This window comes from Coffea arabica, chromosome 2c, assembly GCF_036785885.1.
Source record: "Coffea arabica cultivar ET-39 chromosome 2c, Coffea Arabica ET-39 HiFi, whole genome shotgun sequence".
NCBI classification, from domain to species: domain Eukaryota; kingdom Viridiplantae; phylum Streptophyta; class Magnoliopsida; order Gentianales; family Rubiaceae; genus Coffea; species Coffea arabica.
Window position 1 is genome coordinate 15822240 of NC_092312.1, and position 14612 is coordinate 15836851.

Below are 14612 nucleotides of genomic sequence, written 5' to 3' on the forward strand. Positions count from 1 at the left end.
TCCACAGGATTAATTGCTCTGATCTGCCAAGTGATAATAAGCTGTTTAGTTTCGAGCGGGAAGACAAGCTGGCCGAGGGCATTTAACTTCATCACAAAACGTAATTGACTAAACTTTACTGCGTCGGCCAAGTGTAAGTTGGATGTGCCAGCGAGAAGCACTACATCAAGTTCATCACGTTCAGAGTGTTTGTACGAGTAAATGAATTCACGATCCCTACCAAAACCAGTACCGCAAAAAGCAAGTAAACCCCTGTATTTGCTTGCGACCACAACTTGTCGCTATATTTTACATCACCAAGTTTAACTGATAAAAGTTTAGTAATAAAGCCTAATACAGTTATGCATGATCATTACCTCCACCAGACCTTGAATTCTCCACAGTTCAAGATTTTCAAATTTGAAGACTGAAACTTAACTCGAAACCATGCCACCACAGGTGGTGAATTTTTCAAAACAGACACTAGCAAGTCTTTGTCTATGCCATCACAAGTTAAGAACTTGAGATGTCGCCTCATATTTTGTTTCCTTTTTCAGAAGGGTAAAAAGACCGCAGATACTCCATTATCACATCTTTACAATAACAGACGGGTGGTCAAAATGAGACGTATGACATGCTTTGCACTTCAAAATATATTGCCAACCAAATCTTGCAAGGCATTTCATTTCCCTTTCAAAAAAAACATAACAAGTTCACAGCTACTGCTCTCTAATATCTTTCACTTGAAATCATCATAGAGCTCAAAACAAGACAAAAGAAAAGGAAACACAACCACTTCACGTTCCCCTATATAACAGGCAATTAAAGGATAATGATTCTCTAGCTAAGCATCTCTTACTTTTTTTGACCTTATCCATTTAGTAAGCCAACGCTGGACCAACAGTCTCCAAAACGAAGTCCAAAATCTAATTGCAAGGACATTCAGAATTTATAGACAGGAAAGGTGGCAGTCAAAAAAGCTACCTGCCTTTATTAAACTACCAACAACATCAGTAGCCCCCAACAGGCCACTTTATACCTTGTTCAACTTGACATCGTCTGTCATTTGATGATTCATTTCAGGGGATGTTCGAGAGTTCAAAGGGCAGAAGAGTTCATACATGACATTTTTCCATGCACACGTCACCGTGCTTCTATGCTTCAATAACTGAAACCCAACATATCGTTCAAAATGCTTGACATTTCCTTAAAGAGTGCAAAGACCTCCAATATTTAACAGTTCTCTCAGCAAATATCCTACATTTGCTCATCCTTTGGATGGCCCCAAATGATCAAAAAATAGCATTCAGATACTTCAGTGAAACATCAACAGACATCGACAAAACCCTGCTTTTAACATAGAGATTCTGAAAATCACCACAAACAAATCTATGGCACTTAAATAACAGATCATTCAATACTACACAAAGTTTAGAGATAAATTATTCTACAAACAACAAAAACATGTTCAAATTCAAATTAAAGGCAAAACCATCACAACCATCGGTGCAATAATATGAGCCCATCCATCAATACCTTCGGGGAAAACGGTCCATAAACCGCCCAGAAGGACATTCATAAGCTAGGTGTCCTCTTCCTCCACAGTTGTGACAGATCATCAAGGCCATGCAATCCCTACTCATATGGCCTACTTGCTGACAGTTCCGACAAACAATCTCCCGATATCCACCACCCACACCACCACCAATACGAGGTCCTCCACCTCGCTCATCAAAGATATTTCCTTTTGGGCAATCTCTAGCCACATGCCCAGATATATTACATAAATTGCAAACTGGATCATTTTGACAATCACGAGCCAGATGACCTGTCTTCCGACAGTTCTTGCAGGCCTTGTCATTGGTGCAGTCAGCAGCCATATGCCCTTGCTTGAAGCAATTGTTGCAGAGCCTCAGGTCACCAGGTGGCATAGGAGGAGCAGTGCAATCTCTTGCACGGTGGCCTGCCTTACCACAGGTGTGGCAGATACCTTCATTTGGACAGTTTCCAGCCATATGGCCAGGTTCGCGACAGTTCCAACACAGAGATTTTGTGGTGCATTCTGATGCAATATGCCTGGTTCAAGTGCCAAAATCCATACAAACATGATTATGAGATCTATTAGTAAAATAATTCCTATAAACAGTCCAACAAGATCAATGAAGAAGTCCATGACTACATTTCTATAGACTCTCACATGCCATAAAAGACTCAGGAAGGCATTTCAATTGTAGTTTTCATGACGAAATAGTTGGAAGCATTCACCAACTAGTATCATAGGGGGAAAAAAACTCAGAACTTGAAATTTCATATATGAATGCTGTTGCTCCTTGTGTGGTGGGCTTTGATGTCGTTACAAGAGATCAAACAAGGATTATCTCTATAAAAATCCTCACGTCATATTACCATAGTTCTCCGCACTTTGTTTAAATGTTATTGACTTATTTCTTGCCAACGAGTATAACCAACAAAATTTGATGCAAATGCATTTTTGAATAGGAAGCTACTCACCCAGGAAGGCCACAGTTGTGACATATGGCAACATTAGTGCAGTCTCTAGCAAAATGACCGGGCCTCTTGCAGTTCTTGCACAGACTGCTTTGGCTGTGAAGGACAAGATGCTAAAACTGTCATCAATCCCCCTAGAGATAGGATCAAGAAAACCAAAGATAATATTCCACACCAAACCCACAAGAGTCCGCCTAGTATACCGTATGCAGATATTTGCACATCAATAAGTAGTGTAGCAACAAGTACGCTGCTAGCAAGATACCATCCCTTTATACAATCCTTTTTATATTTTAATAAATTACACCATAGAAAGATTTAATAAGTGGAAAAATTGATTGGCATTGAAAGAGCAAAAGCACATCGCATTGTGCATTTGTGCTTCACAATGGGAGAAGTTATTACAAAAAAAAGAACATGGAAGAAAACTTTGGATTGCACTGGAATCTAGAAAAAATTAATCAAAAAATAATCACCAAAAACTAAAATTTCAATACATCCTATAACTACATGAAATTCAAAAGTCCAATCAATAAAGCAGGAAGGCTTAAGAAAGGCACAGGACACAGACATAACAATAATTTGTTTATGATTGATACAGTCTGAAACATGCATCTTAAGCAAGCCATCACCCCTTTTCTGGTCAAGGAATTTCTTCTTAAAGGATAGCATATTTATAAATCTACAGATGACTTAACCACTTTCGCCACCTTAGCTGTTACTGAGAAATACAAAGCAAACACTCAATTTCTAGATGAAAGTAGGATAATGTTCAACTGTTGTAAAGATTTTGGTTGAATCAATATGTTAAAAAAAAGATATACAGCAAAAACAACTGTTTGTCATTTAATGTAAAAACTCTACCATCCAGAAATTCATATAGAAGCATCTACTGAAAAGAGGTCATTATCGGCTTCCATTCCATTTCCTAAAAGTAATCATGTTCTCCACCTTCCAACCGATATTTCCTCACATACATCTGTAAAATAGAAGTTAAGCAGTATATAAACATTTAGAAACCAGAAACCTGAATCCCCGTCTTGACTCCCGTCTATAAGGTGCATCACGATATGAATATCGTTGAGTACGTATCTTGCGATCCATTGGACTCCTGCTCCTGCTCCTGCTTCGGCTTCTGCTATCTGAGCTCATATTCGATATTTACTCCAAAAAACCACCAACCACTAATGACCTGTGACAATTATACCACCACCAGAGCTGCTTCTGCCTCCTCCCTGTCCACCACAACCACAACACCCAAGACCGTATCAATGACTCCAAACAGAACCCTTACCCCTTTTTTAACACCAAATCCAACACTAGTAAGCATACATTTCTCAACAAGTAAAACCACCTCAGATCAGTTACAGATCTAAATAACTAGCACCAACAAATTTAATTCAAGAAAACTGTCTTCAACCACATCCTTAGTATTGCAAACATCTCTCCGTAAACTAGGAGTAAATGCCGGAACATTGTTTACCTACTTCAAAAAATACTGCTTTGACTACTCCAGCTTCACCACATATCATCAAATAAGAAGAAAGAGCTTCTTATCACCAACAGAAAACTCGATATGTTAGCCAACAGCTCTTTTGAATGAGAAGAGCGTTTTACATGTGTGAAACAAGTAATGCAAAACACAAAACGAAATTGAAATCTATGATTCTAGAATAAAGGATAATTTCAGCAACACCTCCAACAGTTACAACTGCAATTATATGTCAATCTTTGCGACAATTGCTCCTATGAAGTTGAGTTCTTTACAACTTTAGCATACTCCATCTTATCAGCCAAAACTCCATGACCAAGGACTTCCTATCTGCATACTTCTTGCTCTTTAATCCAGAATCCCACATAAGCCTTCACCCAAACCGGAGCCGAACAAAGTTGCAACTATCTCAGTTTGAAATAGCAAGTCTACAACCTTTTCTCAAACAACATTAAATTTTTGTAGGTCTTTGAACTGCAGATGGATTAATTTAAAGATACGGCATTCTGTTTCAGGGACTTTGTAGTATATTAGATAAATGTATACTTTAGCCTTTGTCACAACTACTGCTGTCACATCACAGCTCCATCACGAATAGCATCAACAATTGCATGATCAATTATTTCCTAAACTGTACAAGCTATAGACGCACAAAAACAACATATCTACACAAGAAACTGAAAACATAAAGACAATAAAAATTCCAACATATGAACAAAATCATAACCATCCATTACGAGTTCATCACAAATTGCCTGGTATGGTCAATAGTCAAGGACGCCAAGTACCAGACAACAAATAGGATCCAGAAAAGACAAATACGTTTACAAAACCACATTGGATCTGACATTTCACAACTATGGGCAGGAGAAAATATTCAAAGAAAGCCAAACGCTATAGTCTGTGCAAAAAGTTCTTCCCTAAGGTGAAGGGATGGTACGTCTCTGGTCTCTATCAACTACTCACAATACCAACGCACATACCGCAATACTAACACAGCTATTGAAATACATATACGCGCAGAAACCATTACACACACAAATATACGTACGCGTATGTGTGTGTGCGTGCTTGGGTGAAAATCAGTCTAAATCAGGAAAAGCCCCAATTTTCCAACAGCGATTTAGCGTAATTTTGCCTTATCTTGAGAAGAACGGTAAATTCAACTAGGAAAATTTTCAAAACCTTGGTTTGCCAAGTTTGAACATAATTCTTCAATAATTAAGCAAAACAAAAACAAAACAAAACGAATAAAAATCATTTTCAAATTTTTCAAGTGAAAGAACAGGTCTGGTGTAAACCTGAACCTTATTTGATGAATCTAGATCAAAAGAGCTAAAGAACCAAAAGATTTAACGAGGAAGAAAGAGGGAGATACCAGCAACTGAAGGCCGATTGCGAAACCGCAAGTCTGTTTTGACGCTCGGGTGGCTTTGGTACTAGGGCAAACTGGAGATAGGAAGCGGCGCGTCGAGAATTGGCTGGCAGCAGAAATTGTTGCTGCTTCTGCCCCTGTTTTCGTAAGACAGGGAAACCGCTTTACAAATTTAAACTAAAGTCGTGTTCTAGGCAGCACATCCATGTGGCGATGCCGGTAAAGTCGTAGCAAACTTCACTAACAGAAAATTGTAGTTTCAGTCCCTGAAGTTTTATGATGGTCCCGATTTAGTGTATAAAAAACTTTATTATATTTAACGCGCCGTAATTAGTAATTGTAGACTAGTAGTTTCTTCCAAAAACAGGAGATGAATAAAAATAATCCAAGAAAAATCAGTTGTTCTTAAAACAAAGGATTCAGTGTGCTAAGAAAAAGAAATTAATGGGCAAATCAATGTGATCTTCTTATGATATGGTGTCCACTTAAAATGATGTTTATTAAACTATAAATATAACTTTTTATTTTCTATTTATGTTATTGTTTCGATATTACCATTAATTTTACCATATCTAACGATTAGTTGTATGTCTTATGAATCATGCAGACCCCTAGATCTAGCAAAAGTAGATGTGAAACTAGACAAAATGGCCCAAATTTTACATTTTTGATAGTTTAGTGAGTAAAAATATATTATTAATAATTGAGTTGTCAAATTTTCGCTATTCAAAAATTTCAATAGCTACTTGGATAATTTACTCTATAGACATAATGCTATTTATTACATAAGATATTTATGGTGTCAAATCTAAAATTGAGAGTTACAAATTACCGTCATTATCTATTGGGATATTCAACATTTAAAACGTTGCCTTGTTTGAATTGTAATTTTTCACAGAAAGATTTTTACATTTTACGTGAATACATTTCCTAATTACATTTTTATCTTCCATACCTCAAATCATTACAAGTATATTTTTCTATAAAAACTTCTAAAAGTAGAAATTCAAATGGGCTCTAAATCTCTCACATGATTTTCTTTGACAATAACTTTACATTACAAAGAAATATTAGAGAAAATTTAAATAAAATGCAAACATTTGTAAGTCATTTTTCTTTTCCAGTATTTTTTTGTGTACTCTGTGTATTTTAAAAAAGACATTTGAATGTAACTGGACACTAGTTTTGTGTCAAGTAAAATATTTTTCAGACTCAACCTTAGTTGTTACATATATTGAAACTAAAATGAGAATTATGTTTATCACGTAACCAAAATTATGTTGACCTTTTTCTTCTTAGGTCTATGTGTCCATTCTCTCAAATAGGTCATTCATGACTTTAATATACCGTATAACATCATTCCTTAAAGGCCCAAAAAAAAAAAAAGGGAAAAGCGTATATAACATTTTTTTAGGGTTAATTACAATTTGCCCCCTTAAACTTAATCCTTTATATCACTTTGCCTCCTGAACTTTAAATATATGCACTTTGCCTCCTTGATTGACCGAGTCAAACGTTAATGATGTTATCTCCATCCAAAATTTTAAAAAATGATATTAATGCCCTTATATAATAGTTCTAGAATAATACTATACTTTTAATTGGAATATGAAACATTTTATTGGAAAAAAAACAAAGTCATGTGATTTAAAAAATAAAAGATGGTATAATACCAAAGAATTGAAACTTTGTATTGTGGAGGAAAAATAATTTAAAATTTCTAAAGCATTTGTACAAGTTTTTCATCGCTTATCTTTTTCATTTAAATTGTAAATGGACTAGTTTTGATAATTTTCATTTACTTTGCAGCTTTCACAAGATTTCCACGAGTCAATAAAATGTTATTTGGTAAATTTATACCTCATTCATACCTTACTTTTTTTAAATTCTACATTTTAAATAAACTAAAAAATCTCTAAATACAAATTTTAATATATTTTTTGTTTTAATCATTTTTTATCTCATAAAACACATTAAAAAAGTGCTACAATAAAAAATATAAGAAAATAATTTTCATTCAAAACGCACTAATTAATTTTATTTTATTTTAAATAAGTATTGCTATCGACATTAAAATAACACATTGAGCTGTTTAGACTTTTTTTTGAATTATCTAATTCATTTTAGTGGTAAAAGATTAAATTCATAGTATAATTGTGTTTAAATGCATTTAGCAACTATTAATAAATAGATATTTATTATGCTACAATTATTATGTGTGTTTAAGAATTAGTCAGAGATATTTTGGTCATAAAAAATATCCCTTCATCTTGACCCCATCATAAAGTTGACTGCAAGGGATAAAGTGTATATATTTGAAATTTAGGGGGACAAAGTGTTATAAGGGTCCAAGTTTAGGGGAGCAAAGTATAATTAACCCTTTTTTCTTAATCTAAATTGTAATCCAAGTATGCATGCTAACTAGCTAATTTTGCGAGTCTCAAACTCAAACGAGTTTAGACATGGACCAAAGATGTGTTTCTTGTAGGTGTGGACGCCTGTCATATCCAATCATCTAATCCGCTCTAAAAAAAGAAAGATAACCCAATTGGTATTATTTGACCAAGTAATAAGAGGATTGGGTATCCCCTTACGTATGGGGTAGACGAAGATCAAACGATTAAGAATTCATGAATACCCGCCTCACCCTACATGTACATGTACGTATGTATGTGTGTGTATATATATATTTATTTGTTTTAGTTTTATACGCATGTGCAAAATATTACTTGTAGAGCTAACGATTGAGCAAATTATACTCCAAATATGAAAGCCCGTAATTTGTTCACAATATTCATCTATAAGCATCATGATCTTTGTTTTTTTTTAAGAAAATAGTTTAGTCGACGTAGAATATATATTTAGAAAATGGTAATGCTTATAACATTTTTCATTGATTTTGGATTCTTTTATTGTTTTCCATTTTCTTGTAATCTTTTTGTTTGTTTCTACACATGAGAATTCTTTTGGGTAAAATCTATGTTGAATCTTAGATGAATATATAAAATATAAAATTAAAGTCTAAATTTTTTTTTATATGAAAGGACGGAGCGAGCACCCGCTAATTTGACCCTTTTTCTAGTGGATAATTGATCATTAGGTACCATTGATATGCGGAATGAGTACAAATCAAAATATAATTGGCTCGCAAACTGTAGGGCAAATCAGTCAAATATCGCAAGGAGCCGTGCCTATCCCTAATTTCTCATGAAAATAAATTTAACCATGTTTTTCAATTTACTTCGGTCGAATTTGTTGGCACCCTCTAAGCAATTATAACAACTTTGGCTAAACCCAAGGGATTGTCATCTTATTTGAAACAATCCTCAGTAATGTAAAGTGTGAACTGAATCTATACTGACATCTCCAAATGTAATTACAATTCCGATGCTTACCAGGCCACTCGCAAATAGAGAGCCAAGTAAAATTGTTTTTGTTTTGAATGGCAAAAGTGGCTTTTACTATCTAAATTAACGCGAAGACTATATATCTATTATCTAGTTATATATAATATAATATAAAGCAGCATTATGTCGATTTGTCACTTTATGTTTTCTCAATATTAACTTGACATAATTAATCTTAATGAGAGGCTCTAGCGTCTGCAAAAGAGAAGAGGAGGACTTGAGAATTATGACACTCAAAAACCAAATAAATAAATAAATAATTGCTAAGTACCGTTGTTCACTTTCTGTGTGAGTAAATTGTCCATTACCAAAACCCCCCAGCTTCAAATTCTCTATCCCCAAAGTAGTCTGTGTCCCCTCTGTTCCTTATTTGTATAGCTGCCACGTGTTTCTAATATTTTGTTAACCCAAACTCAAATAAATCGATAATAATCGATTTATAAATTTGGCTATTATTCCTTTGACTTTTATACCAGCTTCTTCGTGGTTGGCGGGATCTTTAACCATCTACTATATGCTATAGCATCATTTACACAAAATTGGAAAATATGTAACCGAGAGTGAGGCTACAGTTTTACAAGTGTATAAATTTGGAAAGGGAATATGCATGGAATTCAACAATATGCAATCCGCAATATTCATCATAAATACAACACTTGAAATGTTTCTCGTATTTCTGGGAAAACATTTACATAATGCATTAATCTTCAGCTACGACAAAAGTTAGTGTATACTTTTTGAAAAGGAAAAAAAAAAAAAAAGAAGGGGCTATATTGTTCATTATTTCGTCCTCTAGAGACACGTGGCAGCGGTATAAATAATAGATAGAGGGGACAGAGACTACTTTAGAGATATAAGATTTGAAGCCCCCTCCTCCCCCCAAACCCCAATGCTGGGAAAAAAAAAAAGACGACATCTCGTTGGAATATCTGTCAGCTAGACATAAAATGGTGCGACTAGGGAGGAAAAAACATAGACTATTTGGCTAACGTGTTTTTGTTCTGAAAGCACCCTTTGTGAAAATTAAGCATCTCTTAACCACCATATCTATTGCTTCCTTTCAAATTCTTTCAAAATTCATATTCAAATAATAATTATGTTCTAAATTCATGTACACTAGTATTTTGTGGTATTTTAAATCAAAATAATATTATATATATTTACATGTTGTGATATAGAATAATATATAATATATAATATATAGACTAAAAATTTTAAAGAAGTGTATGCTTAATATTTTGAAAAAAAAAATCTATAATGATTTATATGATAAAAGAACTGATAATGCATTTAAGGAGGGGTTAGGTTGGACGGTAAGGTGAGAAGAGTTTTCTAAAAAAAAAGTCAATTTATCAATATCCGACAAAACATATTATGTTATACCCATATATCAAAACTTATAATATAAAAAAATAAATTACAACCAATTTATTTTCTTTCATTTTTAGAAAAAAAAAAATTTCTCCTATCTTGTGCCCCTAAAATTATTGACTACGTTTAGATTAGCATTTTTCATAAACTTTAACGTATATTTAAAAAAAATCTCCATAATATGTGTTTTTAGAGTTCTCAAAATTAGTAAAAATTACCATCATTTCCCTCTTCTCTTATCCGCCAGTTAATCATCAGATGTATCCTACGACTTTCATATTTTCTATTATGGTATCACTTTTTTTGTTATTATTTTTTGTCATCTCTATCATATACCTGCAAATCTTCTTTCTTTTTTTTCTCCCTTCTCCGCCTATCTTTGTAATTCATATTTATTTTTCAACCTTTTCTGCCACTCCTTAACTCCTTATCATTTTCTTCCCTCCCTCCTCCCGTTATACCTAAAATCTAAATTTATATCCCTGTAACCTAATATATTTAACTTTACTTGTCATAATGAAAATATAAAATAAAAAATTAATTACAATGGTTGCAATTATTAGTATCTAAAAATGGAAATGAAAAACTGATAATATATATAATTTCCTTAAGTGCTAAAATCAATATATATATATTTTAACATAGCACATACATATTTACATATGAAGACAACAATAAGAATACATAAAATAATTAATGATACCAAAAGTTATCCTCAGTTTTTGGGTTTTATACTCTTATTCAAATCTAATATCAAATTTGATCCAGATATATACATATTAAATAGTATTTTAGGGTTGAATGTTTTACATCTTTCTCTTAAACCATAATGTTATTTTTTTAAAAAAATTTTTGGTAGAATTGGTGTTGTTATTATCATTATTTTTTTTATCAAAATGAATATTTAAAAAAAAATTTCACGTTAAAAGGCTAGTAGTACTTTGTTTTTTTATTTAGTGATTTCATAATTTGAATTTCATAAATGGTACCATTCTTGATTTTTTAAATCCAAGACATTATTTCCTTTTTGTTTTCTATTTAATTTTGCCATTTTACTTAGGATTACTATGTTAAAAGATAAGATATTATCATTTACTTTTTTACCTTTACTAAGTTTGGCAATATTTTTTTTTATTTACTTTCCCACTAATAAATTTCAAACCAAATTCCACTACTTAAGAAAATGTTATTTGCACTCCATTTTTTATTATTTGCAATTCAACCATTTATTTTATCATATAGTTTAATTAATGAAAATTATATGATCAAAATGATTATTGAAGTGTGAATAACAAAAAATGGAATGTAAATCATCTTGCTTATTTAAATTAATAAGAAATCATGAAAGAATGTTATACTTGTTATCTCTTCTTATGGTCTTATAGAAGTTTTAATTGTTGTAGAATCATAAACAATGCAAGACAATCGGAAACGTGTGGGTTGAAGTTCAAATAGAAAAACATGCACATTAGCCAATAATTTGAAATGAAATGATTTTAAAAAGTAACCAACAATTTCAAATGTGAAGAGTAGATGTAGAAGTTGAGAGAAATATATTTTATAAATTAAATAAAATGTGAAATGCTAGAAAAATATAATTGGTAGTGGGAAGATACGTGGAGATTTGTTGGTAAGAATCCCTTCTCAAATTTATATAGATATAGATTATAGTTTGTATAGATTAATTTGAGAGAAATGCTATAGTCCTTTTTGAATATGATACCCATGGTTTTAATCCATTTACATCTTGTCACATCATTTAATAATTTAAACTCTTAAAAGAATCAAATAGTTGATAAGTCTTATTCTATATTTAAAGGTGATTTTAATATCATCGATTCAGTACCAAAAAAAAGAGAGTAAAATTCCCCTAATTTTAGTCTATTTTTATTCATGATTTTAATCTAAAAATGCATTAATATTAGTTTAAATAATAGACGTTCCCCTAATTCAGTACCCGACCAATCCAATTCGAGCTGATCCGAAAAATAGGATATTGACAGGTGCCGAACCTGTGCAATAATAATTACTAAAAAGTCCTAATTACCACATCAATTAAATAATTATAGAACAAATCCAAGTACTGGAGCAGGGACCCTAGGTGTGCAATGGGTTACTTGATTCACCCTGTTCCCGAAGAGTTTGCTTGATCCGATATACCGGATTTATCTATAAAAATACTAATTTTGCGTACAATGGCAAGTAGGGTCGATTCCACAGGGAGCAGGTAGGAAATTATTTCTTTTCAAATTAGTAGAACGAAATTGGGGGATTTTCAATAAGAGGCAAATAAAAATAAAATAAAATAAAACAAACAAAATTCAAAACTAACTCACAAAGCACAATTCACTAGAAATAGCAATTAATAAAAGTTCTACCCAAAGGATCAACTGCTCAGCCACGGTCCAAATAAATGTTCATCGATGCAAAGATATTTCACCCATTCATCACTAGGTTGGTTATAGTTATCAATAAGCTCTGACAACCAGTTCTTCCTTACCTTTTCGGCAGTCAAGGTACGACCATTGACTGTTTCCCTAACCAGATAACAACCCTAGGTACGACCGTAGGAATTTAATTACCCAATTGCATTAAATCTAGAAGAACCCAACCCTAACCAATAAACACGCTAAGAGGGTTTATTTAAATTAGATCTTGCGTTTCCCCAACATAAAACCAATTATGGTGGTTGCCACGAGGTGTCAATTAAATGAACAATTACGGATTCTATTTAATTGACATGGCAGTAGGCTATTAAATTAAATCCAATATCCGGCCGTTGATATTCAATTAATCAAATACCCATGACCAATTAATTCAGAAAATGCACGAATAGCAATAAATTGGGGGAAATAATAAAGATTCGATTAGATCTCACAGATATTATGGACCGCGCCCTTGCGTCACCCTTTGGGTAGAGGAGAAAATTAGCCGCTCCTCATCGTGTCAATCCCGCGTAAATTAATTGAATACATTCAATTGATTGCCGAAGAATTGGAAAAGCGCAAGAGTAATCTCGCGGAATTTTGAAGAGTCAAAAGCAAAAAGTACAAAAAGGGTCTCCGTTCTACGGAGCCCAGATGCAATCCGCGAGAATCTCTAATGTCTCGCCGCTAGCCGCTAGCCGCAGGCGGAACAAAAGTCAGAGAAAGAAAACAGAGACAAAGCGGCTGACAAGGAGCCGAAAAGGAAAATTAAAGCTAAGCCTAAAAGTTGATGATGCATCTTGCTTTGTCCTTTTTCTCTTTATAGCCGCCGCAATTCCAAGGAGTCCAAAAGCCCAGAAACGTCTGGTGCAAATCAATCTGCAAAAGCCATTTCCCCCTTTGAGTTTTGATCCCATGTGCCTGGTCCACATGGACCACGGTCCGTCTTTCGGTTTCGTCCACCTTCCAAGGCGTGGCCACGCTCTGAAATGAAAAGTCTTCTGGAAATTTTTCCCCGCGATATCATTTTAATGCTAACCACCTACAATTCGCACAAATGTCAAATATGAGTGAAATCCCCTTTCTTAACACCATGAATGGCCAAAATTAGGACAAGATGACAATGCAAAACGTGCCAAATAACGGCTCTATCAAATCCCCCCACACCTAGACAATGCTTGCCCTCAAGCATTTCGGAGCTCAGAAATACAATCAAGAGAGCAGAGGTTATGCAGTAGTCTATACTAACACAAGCATCTAGGGTCCCTGACAATATCACCAAAGGTAGAACACACCGGACATGTTGTAATTCGAAAAATATATATATGAATACTAGGAACGCTCAATTCAACATCACGGAATGCCATTACCATAGGCTTGCACATTTATCACATCTCCACCACTTAAAAGTGAATCGAACACATAAATCAAAGGGACTTTAATAGGGTTGTAATGGGGCTCAGGTGAAAGGCGGGTTAAGAAAGTATAGATAGGGGGTAAAGTGTCAAGAGAATGTCCGAAACTCCCCAATAACCATAGTGATTTACCAGAGGGGTTTCACTAACAAGGCAGTTTCCATTTGCTGTACACCTTATACAAGTGCCCCAAAATTTTTTTTTTTTTTTTTTTGTTGAAACTGCTCACAAGGCGTGGGCACGCCTTGTAGCCCATAGTCCTCTGGTCACGAGGTCTATTCAGTTTTGTTTTGTTTTTTTTTTTTTTTTTTTTACAAGGGAGAGTCCTGTAAGGCGTGGGCACGCCTTGTAAGCCAAAGTTCTCTGGTCAATGGCCTTTTTCCAATTTCCCCTCCTTTACACAAGGATAGCATCAAATAGCTCCTAATCTATCAGGACTCGCATTCCCAATTTTGGTTGCTTTGCACAAATGATGGAATTCAGGCATCCCTTGACAACACAGGGGTAAACAAGAAAGTTTAAAGAGGTCTTGGGTCAACAAACACGGATATCAACCAGAAACGAAGGACAAAAGCTCAAATTGGTTCATTATTGGGAGATAAGATGAGGGCTTGATTTTTTTTTTTTTTTTAGATAGCT

At 33.9% G+C, this 14612-nt stretch overlaps 1 protein-coding gene across 1 annotated transcript; it reads right to left on the minus strand.

The window, feature by feature from the left end:
* Positions 1-1315: 1315 nt before the first annotated feature.
* Positions 1316-5534, minus strand: LOC113731215 (uncharacterized). Its single transcript, XM_027256352.2, has 4 exons — positions 5358-5534; positions 3515-3722; positions 2491-2583; positions 1316-2055 (listed from the first exon to the last, which is right to left on the minus strand). Exons 2-4 carry the CDS (start codon positions 3637-3639, stop codon positions 1509-1511), a joined length of 765 nt encoding a protein of 254 aa, XP_027112153.1. The 5' UTR covers positions 3640-3722; positions 5358-5534; the 3' UTR covers positions 1316-1508.
* Positions 5535-14612: the final 9078 nt, after the last annotated feature.

Bases quoted from the DNA above. Each gene is read 5' to 3' on its own strand.
- LOC113731215 (XM_027256352.2), bottom strand. From the start codon at position 3,639: ATGAGCTCAGATAGCAGAAGCCGAAGCAGGAGCAGGAGCAGGAGTCCA. The intron at 2,584-3,514 runs GTTTCTGGTTTC...TGTCCTTCACAG, and splicing joins GAGTCAAGACGGGGATTCAG to CCAAAGCAGTCTGTGCAAGA. The intron at 2,056-2,490 runs GTGAGTAGCTTC...CACTTGAACCAG, and splicing joins CACAACTGTGGCCTTCCTGG to GCATATTGCATCAGAATGCA.